Genomic DNA, 19,689 nt, shown 5'->3' with positions numbered 1-19,689 from the left:
TTTTTTTTTTTTTTTTTTTTTTTTTTTTTTTTTTTTTTTTTTTTTTTTTTTTTTTTTTTTTTTTTTTTTTTTTTTTTTTTTTTTTTTTTTTTTTTTTTTTTTTTTTTTTTTGTATGGGTTCATAAATTACTCATCGCTCAGTTTCCAAAAATTTGAATGAGATTGACCTACTTGAACCAAATGGATCAATTACGTTTCAGTTGAATCAAACCAAATTTGTAACCTTTATTGCAATGGAAAGTCATGATAAAAAAAAAAAAAAAAAAAAGTTTGTGCTGCTCCCTCGTGATTCAAGCTCTTAGGTACGAATCACAAACCTCCACAATAGTATGATATTGTCCACTTTGAGCATAAGCTCTCGTGGCTTTTCTTTTGATTTCCCCAAAAGGTCTCATTATCATTGGAGATATATTCCTTACTTATGAACCCATGATCAACTCCTTGATTAACCGACGTGGGACTCCTCTCCCAACAATCCGCAACAAGTTCACCACATTCAAGAATCAACCATGAATAAAAATATGGCAGAGTAATTCAATTAATTGCAAGTGGGATAAACATTCAAGGATGGATGAAGTTTTGGGCACATTTCAACTCACAAGAGCTTGTAATTTTTGGCTCTCTTTCTCCTCAGACATAGCTTGTGAGGTTTCAACAAATGAAGCAGCTTCAAAAGGATTATTAACTCAAGCCCTGTTTGGAATACACATTTGTTGCTCACCTCTAGTGCGCTGCGTCTTCTTCCTCACAAAACTTTGTGTATTCTTTTGGACCAAACAAGGAATCTAATTCAGCTGGATTGCTTGGCTTCACTTTTATCATCCAACCTCCTTCATATGGACTTGAATTGATCTTCATTTCATGAACATATGGAACAAAATAAATCAATATGCTTCATTCATACTTAAAAGTTACTATTGTTTTTCAGCTTTCACATGATCCTCTGTCATATTTAATTGGATAATAAAAAGTGCAATATTAAATATTAGATGAACACGACTCACAACGGTATGATATTGTCCACTTTAAGCATAAGCTCTCATGGCTTTGCTTTGAGGTTCTTCAAAAGGTCTCATACTAATGGAGATAATATTCCTTGATTATAAACCCATGATCATTCCCTAAATTAGCCAATGTGGGACTTTCATCCACCAACACCTCCCCTCGAACAAAGTACACCTCCCCTTAATCGAGGCTCGACTCCTTTTCTTTTGGAGTCTTAGTCATTTTTTACTATGCCTTTGAGGAGCCTCGACTTCTTTTCTTTTGGAGTTATTTGTTCGACATTTGAGGATTTTATTGGCATGGCCAAATTTAGAGCATGAGTTTGATACCATGTTAGATGAACACGACTCTCCACAATGGTATGATATTGGCTTTGCTTTGGACTTCCCCAAAAGGTCAGGACGAAAAATATATATGGGGCTTAATTCCCCTTAAGGCTGGTCGTGAACGTGTCAAGATCACAACACCGCGCGGTAAAAAATGTAGGACCGTGAGCCGATGTGGGACGAGATTAAGCACTTAAAACAGTTTTATCAGCCAAATTCAGAGTCCAAAGAATAGGCAAAAAGATGTGAGCATTCGAAATTACCAAACCAGGTGAATCCTTCAGCTGTGGATTAACTTCAACAATCTCACCAGAGATTGGGGAGTTGATATCACTGGTTGCTTTTACACTCTCCACTGCTCCAAAGCTCTTACCTTGAGAAACCGGAGCTCCTGATTCTGGCAGATCCACGAACACCACTTCTCCCAGATGGTCCTGTAGAGATGCATCAAACAAAACGCTTCCAATCCAAGTTTGAATTTCAAGTATAAACCCAAATTTTCTATAGTGGACTGATATACAAGATGTTAAAATAAAAGTTTGAATCAGTTTCCATTGTTTTGAGTAGCAGCAACAGGAATGTTAAGTATCAAGTTGTCATATGCACGCATAATTTAGGTTAAATTATATGTTTGGTATCTAAACTTTTACCACTGTTTCTCCTTCGTAGTTGTATTATAAAAGTTTTTAATAGGTCTCAACACTTTCACAATGAGGTCCTGCGTTAACTTCATTTAACACTAACATGACATGTCCTCCGTGGTTGATTTTCAATGCAACCTTTATAATCTATCTAGACAATAACTCAACAAGTAAATGATATAAACTCATTACACACAAATTTGAAAGTTCAGTAAGTTATTAGGAATTCAGTTATGAAAATGTATGAATAAGAATGAGATTAAATAGACAGTGTCCTAAAAGTTCGTGAACCAAACTTAAGAGTTTAATCTAAAATTCAGGGAAACAAAAGTTAGAATATTGGCGTTTAGAAATGAAAAGCACCTGAGCATGGTCAGTGATGCCAATGGTAGCAACAGGGCCCTCATGTTTCACCCACTCATGTGAAGAAGCATACTTCAGTCCGTCCAAAACTGCAAATCCAACCAACATCTTTTGTCTTACCCAGATAAGAAATTAAACATAATTGAGAATCAAACAAGATCAAACAATGGAAGTGGGATCCAACAGTACATTAAAAAAAAAGAAAAGCAAAGTCAAAGTTCACAGACGCATTTACACAAACAGCTTGCAGGCAAGGAAAGAAATAGTAAAAAATACCCGTAGAAAAGCATCTGGAGATAGAAAATGGAGGAGAGAGAAGGGTTTTGGATGAAGAAGAGAGTCTGAGAGCATTAGCAGTAGAAGAAGCCCACATTCTGAGAGCCATAGTTTTGTTGTTTATTTTGGGTCTGTTCTTCTTGTTCTTGTTCCTGTTCTTCCTCTGCTTTGGTATGCTATCAGCTATCAGCAATCAGCAAAGAAATGAAAGGAAGTTTTGAAAACTTAAGTTTTACGACATTGTTGGTTTATCTTCGACGGATGGTGGGCAGTGAGTGCCTCATCATCTCATCTAAACACTGCCTTTTTATTTCTTCCAGTGAAATTCCCACTTTTTCCTTCCATATCCTCATCTCAACAGTTATGGCCTGACAATGACCTCTGCTGCTAATCCTTTCTTAGCTATGATATTAAATTTCCATCATCATTTTTAGCTTATTTAAGCTTAAATATTAAATAAAAGTTTTCAGGTGTTATATCTAAATTTGCTCTCTAATTTTAACACAAACGTTCAAATATTAATTCTAGTTCAGTAAAGTTTTACTTCAAAAATAAAATAATACAATATTTCAAATGTAAATGTTTCGAGCGATTGTATCGATCCATATGTGTGAGATCCACCCAATGGATTCCCCCACCTTCCTCCAATATATGCTATCAGTTCATCCGTAACATGTTAATAAATATTTATGATGGATACACTTTTTTTTCTTTGTCAATTAATATATAATTTTTACGATAATTATTCATATAAGTAGCATAGTGAGTTGGAGGTCAATAATAATTATTTATATAATATTGTGGAAATATAGTAAACAATTATTTTTTTTAAGGGAAAAAGAAATTACAATACGTGTCCATAACATATTATTGGGAAACATGTAATGATGATATGTCAAAAGCTTCGTACAAAAAGTATATCCTATAAATATATAATATGATATAATATACAATATAAATATAAATTCATGGAATATGCCCAATATGTTCTCATTATAATTTATTAAATACTAGGTGATTACACAATTTTGTAACTCGGCCACCCTTACAAATGTGACTAAATTTTTGTATACTTCGACATATTTTTGATACTCATCTTATTTTAGTTTCTTCATTATGGAACGTCAATATTCCTATAACTATAGTAAAGTTTAAGAATAGTCGTCGTTGTAAGCTTAAAATTAATAACAAAAATTTTCATTTAAGAAAAAATACTATAAATATATTTTCAAAATTTATGGAGTAGAGTAATCCAAACTATTTTATTTTGAGTCGAGTTAACCTTAAATTAATAGTCGCGAGATTTATTAAAAATAAATATACAAAAATAATATTTTAATGGGTGTATCAATATACAGATGGATGTATTTATTTGCATATTTAAACCAAACCCATCGGTTCTTTTAGGGTTTGGATGAATGGGTTTTTGTTCTTTAAGCTTTGTTGAGTTGATAAGGCAATGATATATAAAAATGTGTATGAACCATACCCATCCTTTTGCATATATATATATATATATATATATATATATCTTGGTTGGGGATGGCCTAATTTTTATATATATAATGTTTTATCGCTTTTTTTTTTCTTTCAACTTTTAGGTTTGATTATGAGTATGACAAGATCTCTCGTGTATTTTTTTTTTAAATTAAAAGAAAAAAAGAAGGATGAAAACAATTTGATGATGAGTTGATGAGTTGAGTTTTTACTTCATTATCAAATTACTATCAATGGCTTTTTTATTTTTATTTTTATTGTAAAAGTAGAGAACATTTGTTAATAAGTTAATAAGTTTGTGCTTGTTTATAAGGACCATCCATTGATTGAAATGTATTATTTTCCATACAATAGATATCTGGCCAAATTGGTGATCTATCAATCAAATCATTTAGCTAAAAAAAAAAAAAATTGAGTTTCTTGTTTGAAAAATCTCAAACACGACATAATAAAAATGAAAGTTGGTATCTAATACACGCATAACAAGAAAAAAAGATTAATTAGCTATATAAGACATTATTAAAAATGATATATCTTCGAAAACATACACTTTTCCATGAAAGTAAGCCTAATATTAGTTTAAAAGGGAATAGATTTAACCTAAAATTTGGGACATGAGATGCGTAACTTATGACAATAATTTAATGAAATTGCTACAATGTGACAGTCTATTAATAACTACACATCCTAATAATTATTCGATAAAAAAACAAAGTATTATTTACAATTTCTTCCTCCCAAATCCGTGGAGGCCTACAATCGAATAATTTCTCCTAAATTAGACCATTTATAGTTTCTAGTTTAATGCCATTTGTGTATTTCCATTTAGCTCAAATTTGTATCTTTCCCTTTTCAAGTTTCTCACTTGCCAAACACATACCATAAATCTGTTCCTCTATTTTGCCTAAACCATTAGGAAACAATTCATTTACCTAACAACTTCATAAGTGTAAATAGGTACATATCATTGTCACTTTGTAACAACAATCTCGCACACGATTTGGAGAGTAATCACCATATATTCATATAATAGATGTGAGATTCTTGGCCTCACAAACACAATTGAAGGTAGATTAAAAATAATAATAATAATTAATGGCAATAGAGAGATTCAAATCTTTAGCCAGTAAAGATCCAACTTTCTCTTTTCCGAGAGATACAAAAGTTTGATATTATCAATCAACCCGAAATAAATACAACAAGTGTTCTTTCTTTTTGAGATAAAACTTTGCACAAATTATTGCCAAAACATGGGCTTAACGTAAAGGCAACTCCTGAATTGGCATATAACTTCCATGAATTGAGAACAAAACGAAACAAACCAAAAGAACGTATTCCTGTAGTTCATGAAGTACAGGGGAAAACAGAACAACAAATTATATTGAGTTTATGAACTCTAATAACACCGTAAAAGCTTCCCATCATTTATTTGGTAAATATAAAGAATAAATTTAGATGTGTAAAATGGAGCCGACAACCTGCAGACTACTAAGAGAGATACCATAGGGATAAGCAGTATATATTCCAAATACTTAGAATTGAAGAGCCGATTATCCTTGAAGAGAGAGATGATAGGAAGAGTTAATGTAATGAGAATATTTGAGGTCATCAAATCCAATCATATTTATTAAGGATGCCTTTTGAAGAGCCACACCGAATAAAGTTCACTTGGAAAGAGAGTTCTCAAATTTGGAATAGAATAAGATCTCGCACCCTCTAAAACTTGTTTAGATTAGGTGGAAGTTGTGAGATCCCATATTGGTTGGTTGGAGAGGGGAATGAAACATTCCTTACAAGGGTGTGGATTCCCCAATGAACGTGTTTTAAAACCTCAAAGGAAAGTCCTAAAGAGAAAACCTAAAGAGGACAATATCTATATGTGGTGGGCTTAGGTTGTTCCAAAAGCAATCTCGACGAGTTTGATCCTAGATATTGTCTCAACACAATGTATTCATAGTTCTCCTATCGATTACGAGCTTCTAACTTTTGAAAGACTTGATCATCTATCTCAAGTAATTTTTTGTTTCTTATTTGTTGGAGCTAACCTAATCTAGTTATCACAATTATTAGAGGTATAAAAAATAAATCAAGTGTTTTTAACTATGTATCTAATGATCATGAGACAAGTGGCAGCCAATTCAAATAATAATTACTTCATATCTATGCTGTCAATGTCAAAAATACAAGGGCACCAAGGCAGGCAAAGAGGATATTACAAGAGCCACATAGTTTAAACAACACCAATCAAAAGAACCTATGTCATATCTCTTTCTACCAAATATATAAACGAGTTCAGGACAAAATTAAGAGAACCACTAACTCATTTACTGCAAATTATTAGAATAAAACATGTAAAACAAAGGAGCCTAACTTTTACCCTTATAAATCCTTTAGAAATCCCTTGGGAAGCCAAAGAAAAAGAATTAATTGGAGTTCATCAGCATCCCAAGAGTGTGATCCATGGTAAAAAGAAAAGGGAGGAAAAAGAAAGATTTAGGACATTTAGGGTGACCCCACATTTCTTCTCTCTAAATCTCTACCGTTCAACTCATCCTACCCTTCTCTATTTATACAGACTTCCCATTTTGTTTAGAGTCTCAAGACACTGGTGTCTTTATTCTGCAACTATCATCAGCATTACTTCATCAACTTCCTCCCGCCCCGCCCTGCTCTGCTCTGTTCTGCTCTTTTCCTATACTTCAACATCATTCATCAATGGCTTGCTTGGAGATTTGCAACCAGGTCTGCAACCTAATGAAATCATCTTCTTTTTCTCTCTATCTTTTGAATATGACGAACAGGAAGAAGAAGGCACATTTTAGAGTGTATTTTGTTTTTTGGGTACAGAAATTGCAGGGTGATGAGACTAAAGAAGAGAGGGAAATTTGCACTCTTGATGGAACTATTGATTGGCATGGCCAACCTGCAATCCGATCAAAAACTGGAGGATGGGTTGCTGGAATCATCATACTCTGTAAGACCCAAAACCATGTCCTTTTCAACTTCTTTGTCTATTTACACAAACCAAATGATCCACTTTCTCAATTTATCTCTGTTATTTCATTCTTCTCAAAGTGGAAGCTTCAGTTAAGTACATTTTCTACATGTAAATGGCAACTGAACATAACTTCTTTCTGAACCAAAAAGTCAGAAGTTTAAACGGAAAGAAAGAAAAGTCCACAATAAAACACTTTAACCATCAACTTCTTTCTTCATTATCTTATTAGAGAGAGAAGAAGAAGAAGAAGAAGAAGAAGGTGCACCGCTTATAGGATATACGTCTGCAAGGTTATGCGGGAAGTGTTTCAGAAAATTCGAGGACTTTTTGGTGGGGAGTGGGGTGGATGCTCGAGAGAGAGAGAGAGGGAGAAATAGTTTGTTAAGTTTTGTTTGAACATGAAAAAGATAAGTGGCAGTACATACTAGAGAAGTGAAAGAGCTTCTCACCGGAATTCTCAAATGCAGAAGGGGATGGAACAATGAGAGAGAAATAGGAATGGCTTTATTTCTGTACATTTGGCACTGCACAACGAGCCAAGTGTTTTAGCCTCCTTGCATGCTGATCTCTCCCCCACGTATTTTCAGGCTAAGCTATAAAGCTTTAGTAGAGAGAGAGACGGGGTGACCAAATTGGCATTACCTAGAGAGAGAAGCAAAACCCCCTAGACGATGAGAGGTTTTTTAAGGTCTATGCCTCATTACCTCATTGACTCCATGGGAGCTGGACGACAAAAGGGAGAGAGAGAAAGACAATACCCATAATAAGGACTATGCTATGTTACCTCATTCACTCAAGAGAGAGAGAAGAGACGTGCCTGACTCGTAATCCATGACGTGGAGTTGCCACGTGTTGTTTCAATAACCTATAAGAATTACAGATAATAGTTAATTAGTATCAGTTCATGGTCAACATTTAATTTTTTTATATCTATCCGTTCTTTTGATTTTCTTCGTCTTCCGTCACTAAGTTATAGGAGACTTTTTATGTGAGAAGCCAAATAGAGAGAGAGCAGAAAACTCAGGTACAGTGATAGAATGGGATCCATAACTGAATTATTTGAATTAAAAGCTCACATGAAATTCTGACCTCAGAAATGTTCCTTCTAGAAGCATTGAAAGGGAAGAAAACTATAAAGTATGTGGCTTTACATTCCTCCTATATCATCAAAGTAAAATATCTCACAAGCTGGTTGATAATGAGAAAGGGAGCTTTCAGTGGGAAATACCTAAAGGGAAACCCATTTTTATGGGTTTTACTGTTTACTGTGTGTGGGGGGGGGGGAGAGAGAGAGTAACAAGCTTCCAGTCATGCACTCACCAAATGGTAACTTTCTTTGTTTTCAGAGAGAGAGTTCATTAGAGATTTTCTGAAGTAGGTTCACATAAAAACACAACTCACCCTTGGGAAATTTGGATCTTAGTCCTCATCTATGGTTATGGAATCTATTTTGAGTCGGAATTGAAACCTGGTCTGCCTAACTTGCCTTTTCACTTCTCAAGGCACTTTCAGCTCTTCAAATAGACAACAAAACGGTGACAAAAGCCAACCACTAGGGAAATCAGACTCATTTGGACAAATTTGTCCTGAATTCACCACAAAATAAAGCACACGACCTGGCATTACATTTACTTCTATCCTGACTTGCTCCTCCCTATAATACAGTGAATCAAGGTCTTGCAACTCTTGCTTTCTTTGGGGTTGGTGTGAACTTGGTGTTGTTCCTGACAAGAGTTTTGCAGCAAAACAATGCCGATGCAGCCAACAGTGTAAGCAAATGGACAGGGACGGTCTACATCTTCTCTCTTGTTGGGGCTTTCCTCAGTGATTCATACTGGGGAAGGTACAAAACTAGTGCCATTTTTCAGATCATCTTTGTCATTGTAAGTACAGGACCAAACCTCAAATATTTTGGTACTAACAACAGGGAACCTTTTTTTTTGTTTTTAACTCATTCCTCACCTTCCTTTATTGTAGGGCCTGGTTTCACTTTCCATAACGTCACAGCTCTTCCTGATCAAACCAAAAGGTTGTGGGGATGAGAACACCCCATGCGAGTCACATTCAAGATTGGGGACTGCATTGTTTTACCTCTCCATTTACCTTATTGCACTAGGAAACGGGGGATATCAACCAAATATTGCCACACTTGGAGCAGACCAATTTGATGAAGAAGACTCCACAGAGGGGCACTCAAAAGTGGCATTCTTTAGCTACTTCTACTTAGCGCTTAACTTGGGTTCTCTCTTCTCAAACACCATTTTAGGGTACTTTGAAGATGAAGGACTGTGGGCTCTGGGCTTCTGGGTGTCGACTGGCTCAGCTTTTGCAGCATTGGTTTTGTTTCTTTGTGGAACGCCAAGGTACAGGCACTTCAAGCCAAGTGGTAACCCTATCCCCAGATTCTGCCAAGTCATTGTTTCTGCTGCTAAGAAATCAACAGTCAAGATGCCATCAAGTGAAGATGAACTATACAACGTTGATGGCAAGGACTGTTCAATGAACCATAGTAGAAAGATATCTCACACCCATGGATTCAAGTAAGGACATTTACATTTCAGCTTTAATTCTTTGAACAAATACGACAACATTGTTCACATTTTGGATTTGCTCGCAGAGATCAATGCAGCATCATGCCGCATTTTCCACTTTCAGAATTTTTCTGAATATTTTTCTCAATTGTAAAAGGAAAACCTGGAGAAATCCTATCTCGTTAACTTCTTTCAAGCTCACCGAAACCCTTTTTCATTTCAAAACGCAACAACAAAAATCATGGTTCTATATCAGCTGCCATTATAGTTTGCATGTCGCTCATGCTTGTTCTTCTATATATTGTAGGTTTTTGGATAGGGCTGCATATATCTCATCAAGAGATTTGGATAACCAAGGACAAGGTATTGACAATCCATGGCGCCTCTGTCCCATCACACAAGTGGAAGAGGTCAAGTGCATTTTAAGATTACTTCCTATTTGGCTCTGCACCATATTATACTCTGTGGTCTTCACTCAAATGGCTTCTCTCTTTGTCGAGCAAGGCGCTGCCATGAAAACTACTGTTTCAAACTTCCATATCCCACCTGCAAGTATGTCGAGTTTCGACATTCTCAGTGTGGCAGTTTTCATTTTCCTTTACCGCCGAGTCCTAGACCCACTAGCAGGAAAACTTAGAAAATCAGATTCTAAAGGGTTGACTGAGCTTCAGAGAATGGGGATTGGTCTCATCATAGCAGTGATGGCAATGGTTTTAGCAGGAATAGTGGAGTGTTATAGGCTAAAGTACGCCAAAGGCGAGTGCACACACTGTGAAGGCTCGAGCTCCTTAAGCATCTTTTGGCAGGTTCCACAATATGCATTTATAGGAGCTTCCGAGGTCTTCATGTACGTGGGACAATTGGAGTTCTTCAATGCACAAACCCCAGACAGATTGAAGAGCTTTGGTAGTGCACTTTGTATGACATCTATCTCTTTGGGGAATTATGTCAGTAGCTTTCTGGTTACTGTGGTAATGAAAATATCAACAGAGGATCACATGCCAGGCTGGATTCCAGGAAACCTGAACAGAGGTCATCTAGATAGATTTTACTTCCTATTAGCTGGATTGACAGCAATTGACTTTGCAGTGTATATTCTCTGTGCTAAATGGTACAAATGTATCAAATTGGAGGGCAAGTGTGAAGAAAGTGAAGACCAGGAGCACATCAAGGTTTGATTTGAAGAAATATAAACAAGAGCGAGACTTGTTTGATGCATATTTTCTCAGTTTGTGTTAGAATAAAAGGAATGGGGCCTAAAGTGTCAGAAACCTATTATTGGCTCAACTCTTAACAACCAATTCTTGCCGCTTTCTACAACATCTGACCAAATAATTTCAAGTCATGTTAAGAGCAAGGATGGCGTGTTATGACCTGAAGATTTCGTGTGCAAGACCTTCCATGTTCTACCTTGTAAAGCGAAGTATTCACTCGAGGACTTTGACTTCTTTTTTCCTTTTGCTCTTTTGTTTTTCCTTTTCTATGAGGGGAAGCTAGTCTGGAAAATCACTGAGCCATCATTTTCTATCTATCAACTAGTGCATGAAAATAAAGCACTCTCCTTTGCCTTCTTAAATTGGTATGGCGAAAAAAAATTAAGCAAGGTAACATAACCACACCTTCTGGTGCTTCCACCTTGTTTGTTCTAATTTATATATCTCATCGCATGTTCTCCTAGTAACAATGCAATGCCCTTGGTCTGGTGTGACCTTTGATTAATACATATGAGAAATAATAAAAAGACAGAGCTCTAACCAGTAAAACATATATTATCAATCAACAAGAAATGTCTAATAAATAGATCAATTAATTCAAAATGTTACAAAACTATAACTTATCATCATCGCAATAATCTCCAAAAAGGAGAAGGAACAAAACAATAGAGCCTTTTACCCGCAAAGTCACCCTTGGATCCTACGTACTTGAATGTGGTGAGTAGATTCTTTCCGCCAAATTGGTTGAGCTCCACTTTGGACAAGTGTAACGTTGTCTCCCCCTACCACGTGGCCCTTATTCTGCAAACGTAGGAAATTTAAAACCAAATCCTTGAGGATCTTAGAAAAAAACACAAGGAAATAGAGAAAGAAAAGTAACACGATAAAGAAAAACTAACCAGTAAAAACTTGAGTGCTCTGGAGAACGTCTCTTCTGCATCATTTGAAAACTGCATGTAGATGGGCATGACCCCATGATAAAGCACCAGCCTTTGTTTAATTCTTTGGCTGCATGTCAAAAGAATCTAGGAGATACTCTTCAAGTCGTCAAAAAATTAAAATAAAGAGCGAAAATACACAAATGCTTTACCTTCTAATCGGCAAAATCAAGTGTGAACTACATCCCGTTCAAAGAAAGAGAGATCCAACTTCACATAAATGACACGCTAAATAGTCTTTTTCAAACAAAACTTAACAACAATCGAAGATTTTGATAGTGCGGTAAGTCATTAAATCTTGCATTATTTTATCTAGAGCTACAAATACATGGAATACATTTTAGGGTTTCATCCTGGACCCAGAAAGCTACTATTCCACACAACTATTAAAAGTTTACATATATATTAACAGAAAGCTCTACATTCTCATGGAAAAGTATTCATACTTAACACCACATATACAAAGACACATTCACCTAAATCATCTTAAAGATACTAACTGTATAAATTAGGTAGCAAATATCCAAAATTGTACATGAAATACAAGGAAATTGTAATACATTACATCGAGTTGGAACTTACTCATCAGTGAAGGCAAAGATAGTAGAGCAGGGCCTATAATGACTTAAGAGTATAGCCATGGAGCCAGTTCTTGTGAAAACGATGATAGGAGTATTTAGGGTGTTGGCCATAATGGTGGCGTGAAAAGCAAACATATCTCCCATACGTCTCTGTCACAAATATGACGCACGTCAGATTTTAAAAAAATAAATAAGCTTTTATGTTTTAAATTCAAATTAGACAAAACAATTGCCTCCTCCCATGAGTCTTAACAACATCATAGACGGAACATTGAAGACACTAAATTAAAAAACGAACCTTGACACGTACACTGTATATAATACAAACCTTGCCGACAATCAATTGATTTGGAGTAGTAGAATTAATTGGTCGACTAGATTCCGTTCTCAAAGCCACAGTATGCATCACTTTCACAGCCTTCAATGGATACCTTTTTTTTTTTTTTTTTTTTTACCACGAGGGATCAAAAAATCAAATTGATATAAAAATGAAATCAAGAATGAAAAAAAAAGTACTTTTTAATAGAATCAGTAAACAGAAAACAGATTGAACTTCTTCGACATTTAACAATAACTTGAAAATCAATAGCAGAACTACTGGAAACAAAATGTTGAAACGATGCTGCGACATATCAAGAATGATGGAACCCTTTCACCAATTCCAATAAATTAGAAAAAAACGAACATAAGCATAATGCATACTGGCTATGGCGTATTTCAATACTTGCAAAACGCAGATACATTAACAAAAGAAACAAAAACATCTAGAGATTGATTGCCTTCTACGTTACTGAAAAGTCAAAGGGCCTCATTCAGTACCAAAAGGTCTCAATTGGACAAAATGGGTTTTGATTAAATAACTTCGTTAATAAACAAAAGTGCTGCCACAAACAATAATAATAATAAATAAAAATAATAATAACTTCCCAGATAATGGAGTAAGATGCATACCTCCCATGAGCAGTTTCTCCTGAAAGCATGACTGCATCAGCACCTTCTCGTACTGCAATAGCAATATCAGAAACCTCGGCTCTAGTTGGTGTGGGATGATCAATCATGCTTTCCAACATGTTTGTTGCTACAATAACAGGTTTCTGCATGCTATGACACCTTCTAATAATATCTTCCTGACAGAAAAGCAATATGAAGTACTGTTATATGATGACATATGATAAAATGTAGATAAGTATTTTTGGTTACCCAAATATAGATAAGTATAATCATTTTATTTCCTTTTACGCTTAATACTCGTGTTCCATCTCTAGCATCAATTTATTTGATTCTGAATTGTACTCCTTTCCAGAGAAACTTCAATATATGGAAAAAGATGGGTTTCTATCTTTGTGTCTTACAATTTTAAAATATTTGACCAACCATCTTAAACTTTGGAATCTGACTATGAATTCCTTACAAAAAAAAAAAAAAAAAAGAACTTAGTAATTGAAACAAATGTTTCTTCCTGACAAAATTTTCTTTGCAATCATCTTTGTTTCCATGAACACCTTTTAATAATTAACCAATCCTAACCCTCTAGGAATTACAGAGAATCAGAAATTGCAATTTACATCAAAGTACAAGAAGTCGAAAGTTCTCTCCTTGGAAAGTTTAAACAAATATAAAGGGATGTATAATTTACACGCATGACACAAATATCGGCAAAATTTACAAACCTTACTCCAATATTTTAAAAATAGTTTGAAACACCATTGGGTTTATTTTTGGCTCATTTTATCATTCTGTTAACTGAATTAAATGAATTTTTCCTGTGGATCACTTTCCCTGAACTAGTATATTACGTGCAAACATCTCTCTGGAAGACCACGCTCACCTTTTTTTCACTGTCCTTCTGTCTGCAATTGTTGGATCAAGTTGCTAGGTTGCTTCAGTTTGCATTATTGTTTTTGGCATAATAGTGAATCCTAACACCAATGACTTTGTGGACATATATGTTCAAAGAAAAATCTAAAACTCTCTGGTCCAGCTGTCAAGGGTATTTTTGTGAGATGGGTAGAGCAAAATCAGACTTAGAAGATATAATGCAGGAGGTCATATGGTGTTTGGAAGCTAGCTTTGGCTTCTAACCGGTGTACTCTTCTCAAAATTCTGTAATAATTTATGATCAACGCCAATTATAGTATTTCTTTTTTATGTCAACACACAAACAATTTAAGTCAATAAAAAGGTTAATCTGGAACTAACGTTGCACAACGGAAAAGTGATGGGTGAGAGAATACTAATAACGTTAGAGATTTACCTGCAATAAAGGAACTTCCTCGATTGGAAGTTCAGCCCCAAGGTCTCCTCGAGCAACCATTGCCTAAAAAGTCAAAAAAACTAGTAAAGTTGCAACTCAGAACACCATGATGAGCGTGGACTGTAACGTGTGACACCAAAACATGAGATAAGCCAAGAACGTATTGCCATAAATGTATAAATAAGTACTACTTCAGAATGTAATAGAGGAAATATTTCAAGTCTTTTTTTAATATAAGAAACAGAAAATATCGTCAAAACCATAGGGAATCAAGCCTAAACGCCCGAGTGAAGGGACATTCCTTCAGCTAAGGAGGTCAGAAAAATTTCCTTAGTCCAAATCATTCAAAAAGCTCTAGTAATTCCGTAGAGATAGTTACAAAAATCCAAATTGAGGCATTCCAAGTGGAAGTAATATGCTGTACATTTAAAGCAACTCATAGAGTCAATCTACAGTATCCTCTGGAGAACAACAATTGCGCCCAAATCTTCAACGTGGACAACAACCCTTAACGACAAGGTCATAATCAATGAATAGATGTTCAAAATCTCTTCATCCTTTTTAAAGTCGGAGCAAACCAGGTAGAAATTTCTTCTTGGTATTCTATTGTGAGTGTTTAGACTCTTCTAAGCCATGTGGGCATCGCTTCTTTGCATTCTATCTTCGAGTCAACCTCTCCAAGGAGGTTTCTAACTTCATTCTATTTGTGTCAGTCTCTTTTTGCCCAATATAGCCACATGAAATTATTTACCGCATTGGACGAACCTTTTTTTGACTCATAACCCCACATCAACGTTAGAGAAGTGAAATATTTCCATGGATCATTGATAGAGAGAAGTGTCAATTAAACTCACAATTGTAAGTAACTCATGCCCTTTTTTTACTATTCTTAATTCTTTTCCTCTATCTTTTTTCAGATGCCAACACCAACCCAAGTTTGACTGAGGTTAATGTTCTTGTGAACATTAAAGTCATTTTACACAAATTTGTAATTTTGGAGAGAAGAATAACTTCATGTGATCTTTTTTTTAATGGGAAATGAGCAACCATTTAATTGATATGGTGAAATAGACGTTCAAAAGATGATCGTATCTGTAAATAATTACAAAAAACACACTAATAGGACATGAGAATAGTTAAACTATAATTACATAAAGGAGTTAATTTGCTTCAAGACATGACTTCGTGTAATCTACAAAAACAAATCATTCATGAAAGCGCATTTCAGGAAAATAGAATATGATTTCTATTTAAATTGAGTCTTGTTTCTCATACTACCTCAAGCTTAATTTCTTGACTCGAGAGAGCATTGGGGCAATTTTTAGCCTTCAAAAACATTGTTAGTAAGTGTGCTACGAGTTGACCATCATCCGTTCCTTTCCTTTTAGTAGGACATATTAACAGTGGATAAAATATTTTCCAATATCACATAATCGAAAATGTTCATGATAAACAAAAAAAATAAATAAATAATAAACTTTGCTTCTAAAACTACAAGACATTTTAAAATATAAAATGGTGAGTTTTTTCACTATCCTTTGGGATCTTTGGTTAGAGAGGAATGCCATAAATTTTAGGGATTTTGAGAGATCTGTAGGACGCTCCTCGTTTAATGTCTCCACTTGCGCATTTGTTTTTACGGATTTTGTAATTATCCACCAGGTGTTATTATTTTGAATTGGAGGCACTCTTTATATAGTTAGCTTTGGCCTCTCTTGGTAGGCCATCTTCTTGTATGCCATTTTAGAGAAAGTTTGGTTTCTCATAAAAGATAATAATAACAATAATTGCAAGTAAAGCATATTGAAATATTCTATTAGAAGAAATAAACAAGAAAACTAACCCCATCTGACGCTGAAAGTATTGATTGAAGATTAGGAATGGAGTCTGCACTTTCAATTTTTACAATCACGCGAATGTCTGCACTACAGCCTAAAAAAAAGGATATATATATATATATATATGAGAATGAGAGGAAACGAAGATGTGCATAAGTGAGAATATAATGGGCAAAACATTAATATATATATATAAATGTACTTCTCAGATAGTCTTTCAGCTCATGAACCACTCTAGCATCCTTTACAAAAGAAACAGCATAAAAATCAACCTGATTATCCACCCCAAACCTTATATCTTCCCAGTCCTTGTCTGCACCATGAAAGATTTCATAGATTAGATGTTGACAAGATATAAAAGCATGTATATAGATGATAATAGATCTAAGTTATATAATAGATATGGTCCTTGCACTTTTACCACTTTTAAGCTTTTTGTGTATGTCCTTGCATTTGTTTCGTTTTGGTACATGTTTTATGGACGTACCATGTTAGTCCCTCATGTCAATTATCCATTTAAATAGTAACAAAAGGCCGACATAGCATCATGTGAAATTTAAATATTGACATGTTGCCACCTCTACTTTTTGGGCATATATAGCCATACAATATATCAAGTTATCACTTCAACTTCTACATTGTGTCATGCCAATTTATGGAACTCTTCGACAAGAGAATTAATGTTTGGGACTAAGCTGATATGTTTATAGAAGTATGGAGACTAAAATGTAAATAAAGAAAAACTGGGCACTAAAGGTGTAAAAGTAGCAAAACTAGAATTGTAATTTAACCTAAATTCTATCAATGCAACATTGAGTTAAATACTGAACACACCTGTTATAGAAGGCAATGTTGCACTTTTTCCGCGAACATTCAAATGACGCCTCGATTTGAGTTCGCCACCATCAATGACTACACACTTAACCGAATCATTCGTCTTTGACTTAACAGCCAATGACATCATTCCACCTGAGAATGGAAAATAATTTTTTGTTTGAGACACTATAATAGTCAACTGTGATTCCACGACTCATCGGCTAAGGATTTATATTTCAATGAGTAAAGCATATACAGGGTTTAATCGAAACTTTGGCATATTTAAGCATATCAATATGTAAATACATGTGTGTGCCCTCAGGACCAAGTAAGTCTAGTTGGTTCTGATGGGGAAGAAAATGAAACAACAAAAATAAAATAAAAAATTCATCATCAAGTGAGCCTCATTGATAAATCCGAAAATTAAGAACCAAGCAGCAAGGATTAAATAGTCCACATATTTGACACAGTCACCACCATCAGGACCAAGGATCAAGACCATAAAACTTGTATTTCTAACTAAAAGTAAAAGGTCATCTTGAAGCGCCTCCTCTCCAACCCACATTCCACAAGAATAATATTTTAAAGTGAGTGGCCTATCAATTATCAGCGTTTATAGCCAGCTCAAACTTTCTCCCTCATTAGCCGACTGTTAAATAAATCGTGTTGCTGCTTGAGAAAAGGTGAATAATATATATGCACTACCAATGTGAAACAAACAAGAGCAATATACTTACCGTCAACAAGTAAAATATCTCCAACTTCTACATCATTTACAAAGTCGTCATAGTTGACACTAACAGTGTCTTTTGTGCTGACTCCTCTTTTGATTGTGAAGTTAAATTCTTGTCCCTCTTTGAGCAAGATTGGTTTAGGTACATCTCCACTTCGAACCTCAGGGCCCTGAATGAAACAACGCAGTAATTATGATATGAAGAACATAGATCATTAATTCATATTTCATAAAGTAGACAACCGAGATATAAACAGAATATCAAGATACAATTTTCTTGTCAGTACACAAGTTGACTTAACAATAATGAACATTTCTATAAAAGATCAAATTTTGACATTAAGCTTCAACGAAGAAATCTCAACAATGTACAAAAGGGCACAGATGCATAATAGGTTCTAGAAACTTGCATAACCAATTAATTCAGATATTGTATAGTCAAGACTTTCAGATGAATCTGAAGTTCTAACTTGTCCCTTCTGGATTAGTTAAAATCCAGCGCTCAATACACATATAGAGGCCGAAAACATTACCTTTGTGTCAAGCATAATGGCTATAACTTTGTCTTTAAATTGAGCGTTGTATTCCTTAACCAAATCAATGGTTTTCTGGTGGGAAAAATGATCCCCATGGGACATGTTCAAACGAGCCACATTCATCCCAGTCTCTGCCAATTTCCATATCATTTCGCGTGAACTTGTTGAAGGACCAATGGTGCAGACTATCTTAGTTTTCCTTCCAGACTTCGTCATTAACTTCACCCCGCTAAGAGGGAATCCATTAGACTGAGGCTCAAAGGCAGAGTTTGAAACGTCCTGATCCTGAATCAAACAAAGAGTCTCACTCTTAGGACCGTTATGCATCAAAAGTAACAATAAGAAGGAACAAAACATTCCATTTTAGTTCAAGTAGAAAAATAAAATAAATATAAACAGCATCTGATTCCAGGTTTAAGATTCATTTGTTATTCCAGCGCAATCCAAAAATAGCATATCAAATTTACACGATGCGAAACTATGAAAAACACATCAATCTCATAATATCCGTAACTCCATGCCTGTACAAGAGCCAGTATATCTTCAGAACGAATCCGAGAGAAGCATCAACATCAGCCAAGAACAAGGCTTCAGAGTAAGCATCAGAAAAACAAACAAAACAGGAAGAAAACAATCTCACAGTGTCCAGAGAGTCATTATCAGACGCAACCTCCCGCTGCTCGGATATTCTTAAGCATCTAACCAGAGTGATTAGCTTCGATTGCAAACACATCCCTCTACTCTTCGCTTCGGGACCAAAAGCAGCAGAAACGGTTCTACATGAGGCAAGGCAGTCGGCAGCTCTGGTAGAATCAGATTTCAGCAAAGGCACTCCAGTAGAGAGATTAGACGTCGCCATAGAAGAAAACCTTGAACAGAGCGAGAGACGGAGAGAGTGAATTTCGCCAGAGAAACGCAAAAATCATTAAAGGGAAAAGAAAGAAATCTCCTCCTATAGGTGCAATAGGTGAGGCGAAACAAGGTGCTGGTCTCACTCCCGTCGGCCGGCGAGAGGGGCGGTTGTGGCGGGGTTGTTTTGTTATTCAACGACGGGACAAGAGATTTTGGGGACAGTTAAAAGAAGGGGTCCAATTCTTTGTTTCGTCTTATTTCTCTTTCACATATTTTATGCTCTTCTCCTT

The 19,689-nt window shown here is 35.3% G+C and overlaps 3 protein-coding genes across 8 annotated transcripts; 1 reads left to right on the top strand and 2 right to left on the bottom strand.

Moving 5' to 3' along the window:
• Positions 1-510: 510 nt before the first annotated feature.
• LOC111490918 (glycine cleavage system H protein 3, mitochondrial-like) lies at positions 511-2,925 on the bottom strand. The gene is made up of 4 exons (XM_023139574.1): positions 2,612-2,925; positions 2,336-2,424; positions 1,595-1,765; positions 511-852 (listed from the first exon to the last, which is right to left on the bottom strand). Exons 1-4 carry the CDS (start codon positions 2,718-2,720, stop codon positions 724-726), a joined length of 498 nt encoding a protein of 165 aa, XP_022995342.1. The 5' UTR covers positions 2,721-2,925; the 3' UTR covers positions 511-723.
• A 2,972-nt stretch (positions 2,926-5,897) lies between these two features.
• On the top strand, positions 5,898-11,030 carry LOC111490914 (protein NRT1/ PTR FAMILY 7.3-like). 2 transcript variants are annotated; one of them, XM_023139568.1, is made up of 5 exons: positions 5,898-6,850; positions 6,956-7,082; positions 8,772-8,989; positions 9,084-9,646; positions 9,945-11,030. In XM_023139568.1, exons 1-5 carry the CDS (start codon positions 6,824-6,826, stop codon positions 10,813-10,815), a joined length of 1,806 nt encoding a protein of 601 aa, XP_022995336.1. In that variant the 5' UTR covers positions 5,898-6,823; the 3' UTR covers positions 10,816-11,030. The 2 variants fall into 2 exon arrangements, with proteins under 2 accessions (XP_022995336.1, XP_022995335.1); XM_023139567.1 differs by having other exon boundaries at positions 5,898-7,082.
• Positions 7,483-19,631, bottom strand: LOC111490915 (pyruvate kinase isozyme G, chloroplastic-like). Of its 5 annotated transcripts, XR_002719643.1 has the most exons (14): positions 19,188-19,631; positions 18,545-18,832; positions 18,016-18,181; positions 17,297-17,431; positions 16,665-16,775; positions 16,468-16,556; positions 14,625-14,687; positions 13,322-13,497; positions 12,699-12,801; positions 12,372-12,520; positions 11,751-11,859; positions 11,531-11,652; positions 7,891-7,971; positions 7,483-7,707 (listed from the first exon to the last, which is right to left on the bottom strand). XR_002719643.1 is itself a non-coding variant. In XM_023139570.1 (13 exons), the coding sequence occupies exons 1-12, from the start codon at positions 19,404-19,406 to the stop codon at positions 11,539-11,541; spliced, it is 1,722 nt and encodes a 573-aa protein (XP_022995338.1). In that variant the 5' UTR covers positions 19,407-19,631; the 3' UTR covers positions 7,483-7,971; positions 11,531-11,538. The 5 variants fall into 5 exon arrangements, 3 of the variants coding, with proteins under 3 accessions (XP_022995338.1, XP_022995337.1, XP_022995339.1); XM_023139570.1 differs by having other exon boundaries at positions 7,483-7,971; XR_002719644.1 differs by lacking the exons at positions 7,483-7,707; positions 7,891-7,971 and having other exon boundaries at positions 11,407-11,652; positions 11,751-11,876.
• Positions 19,632-19,689: the final 58 nt, after the last annotated feature.

The sequence above is a fragment of the Cucurbita maxima genome, unplaced genomic scaffold (assembly GCF_002738345.1).
Source record: "Cucurbita maxima cultivar Rimu unplaced genomic scaffold, Cmax_1.0 Cma_Scf00016, whole genome shotgun sequence".
Lineage (NCBI taxonomy): Eukaryota > Viridiplantae > Streptophyta > Magnoliopsida > Cucurbitales > Cucurbitaceae > Cucurbita > Cucurbita maxima.
This window is presented reverse-complemented; position numbering and strand designations above follow the sequence as displayed.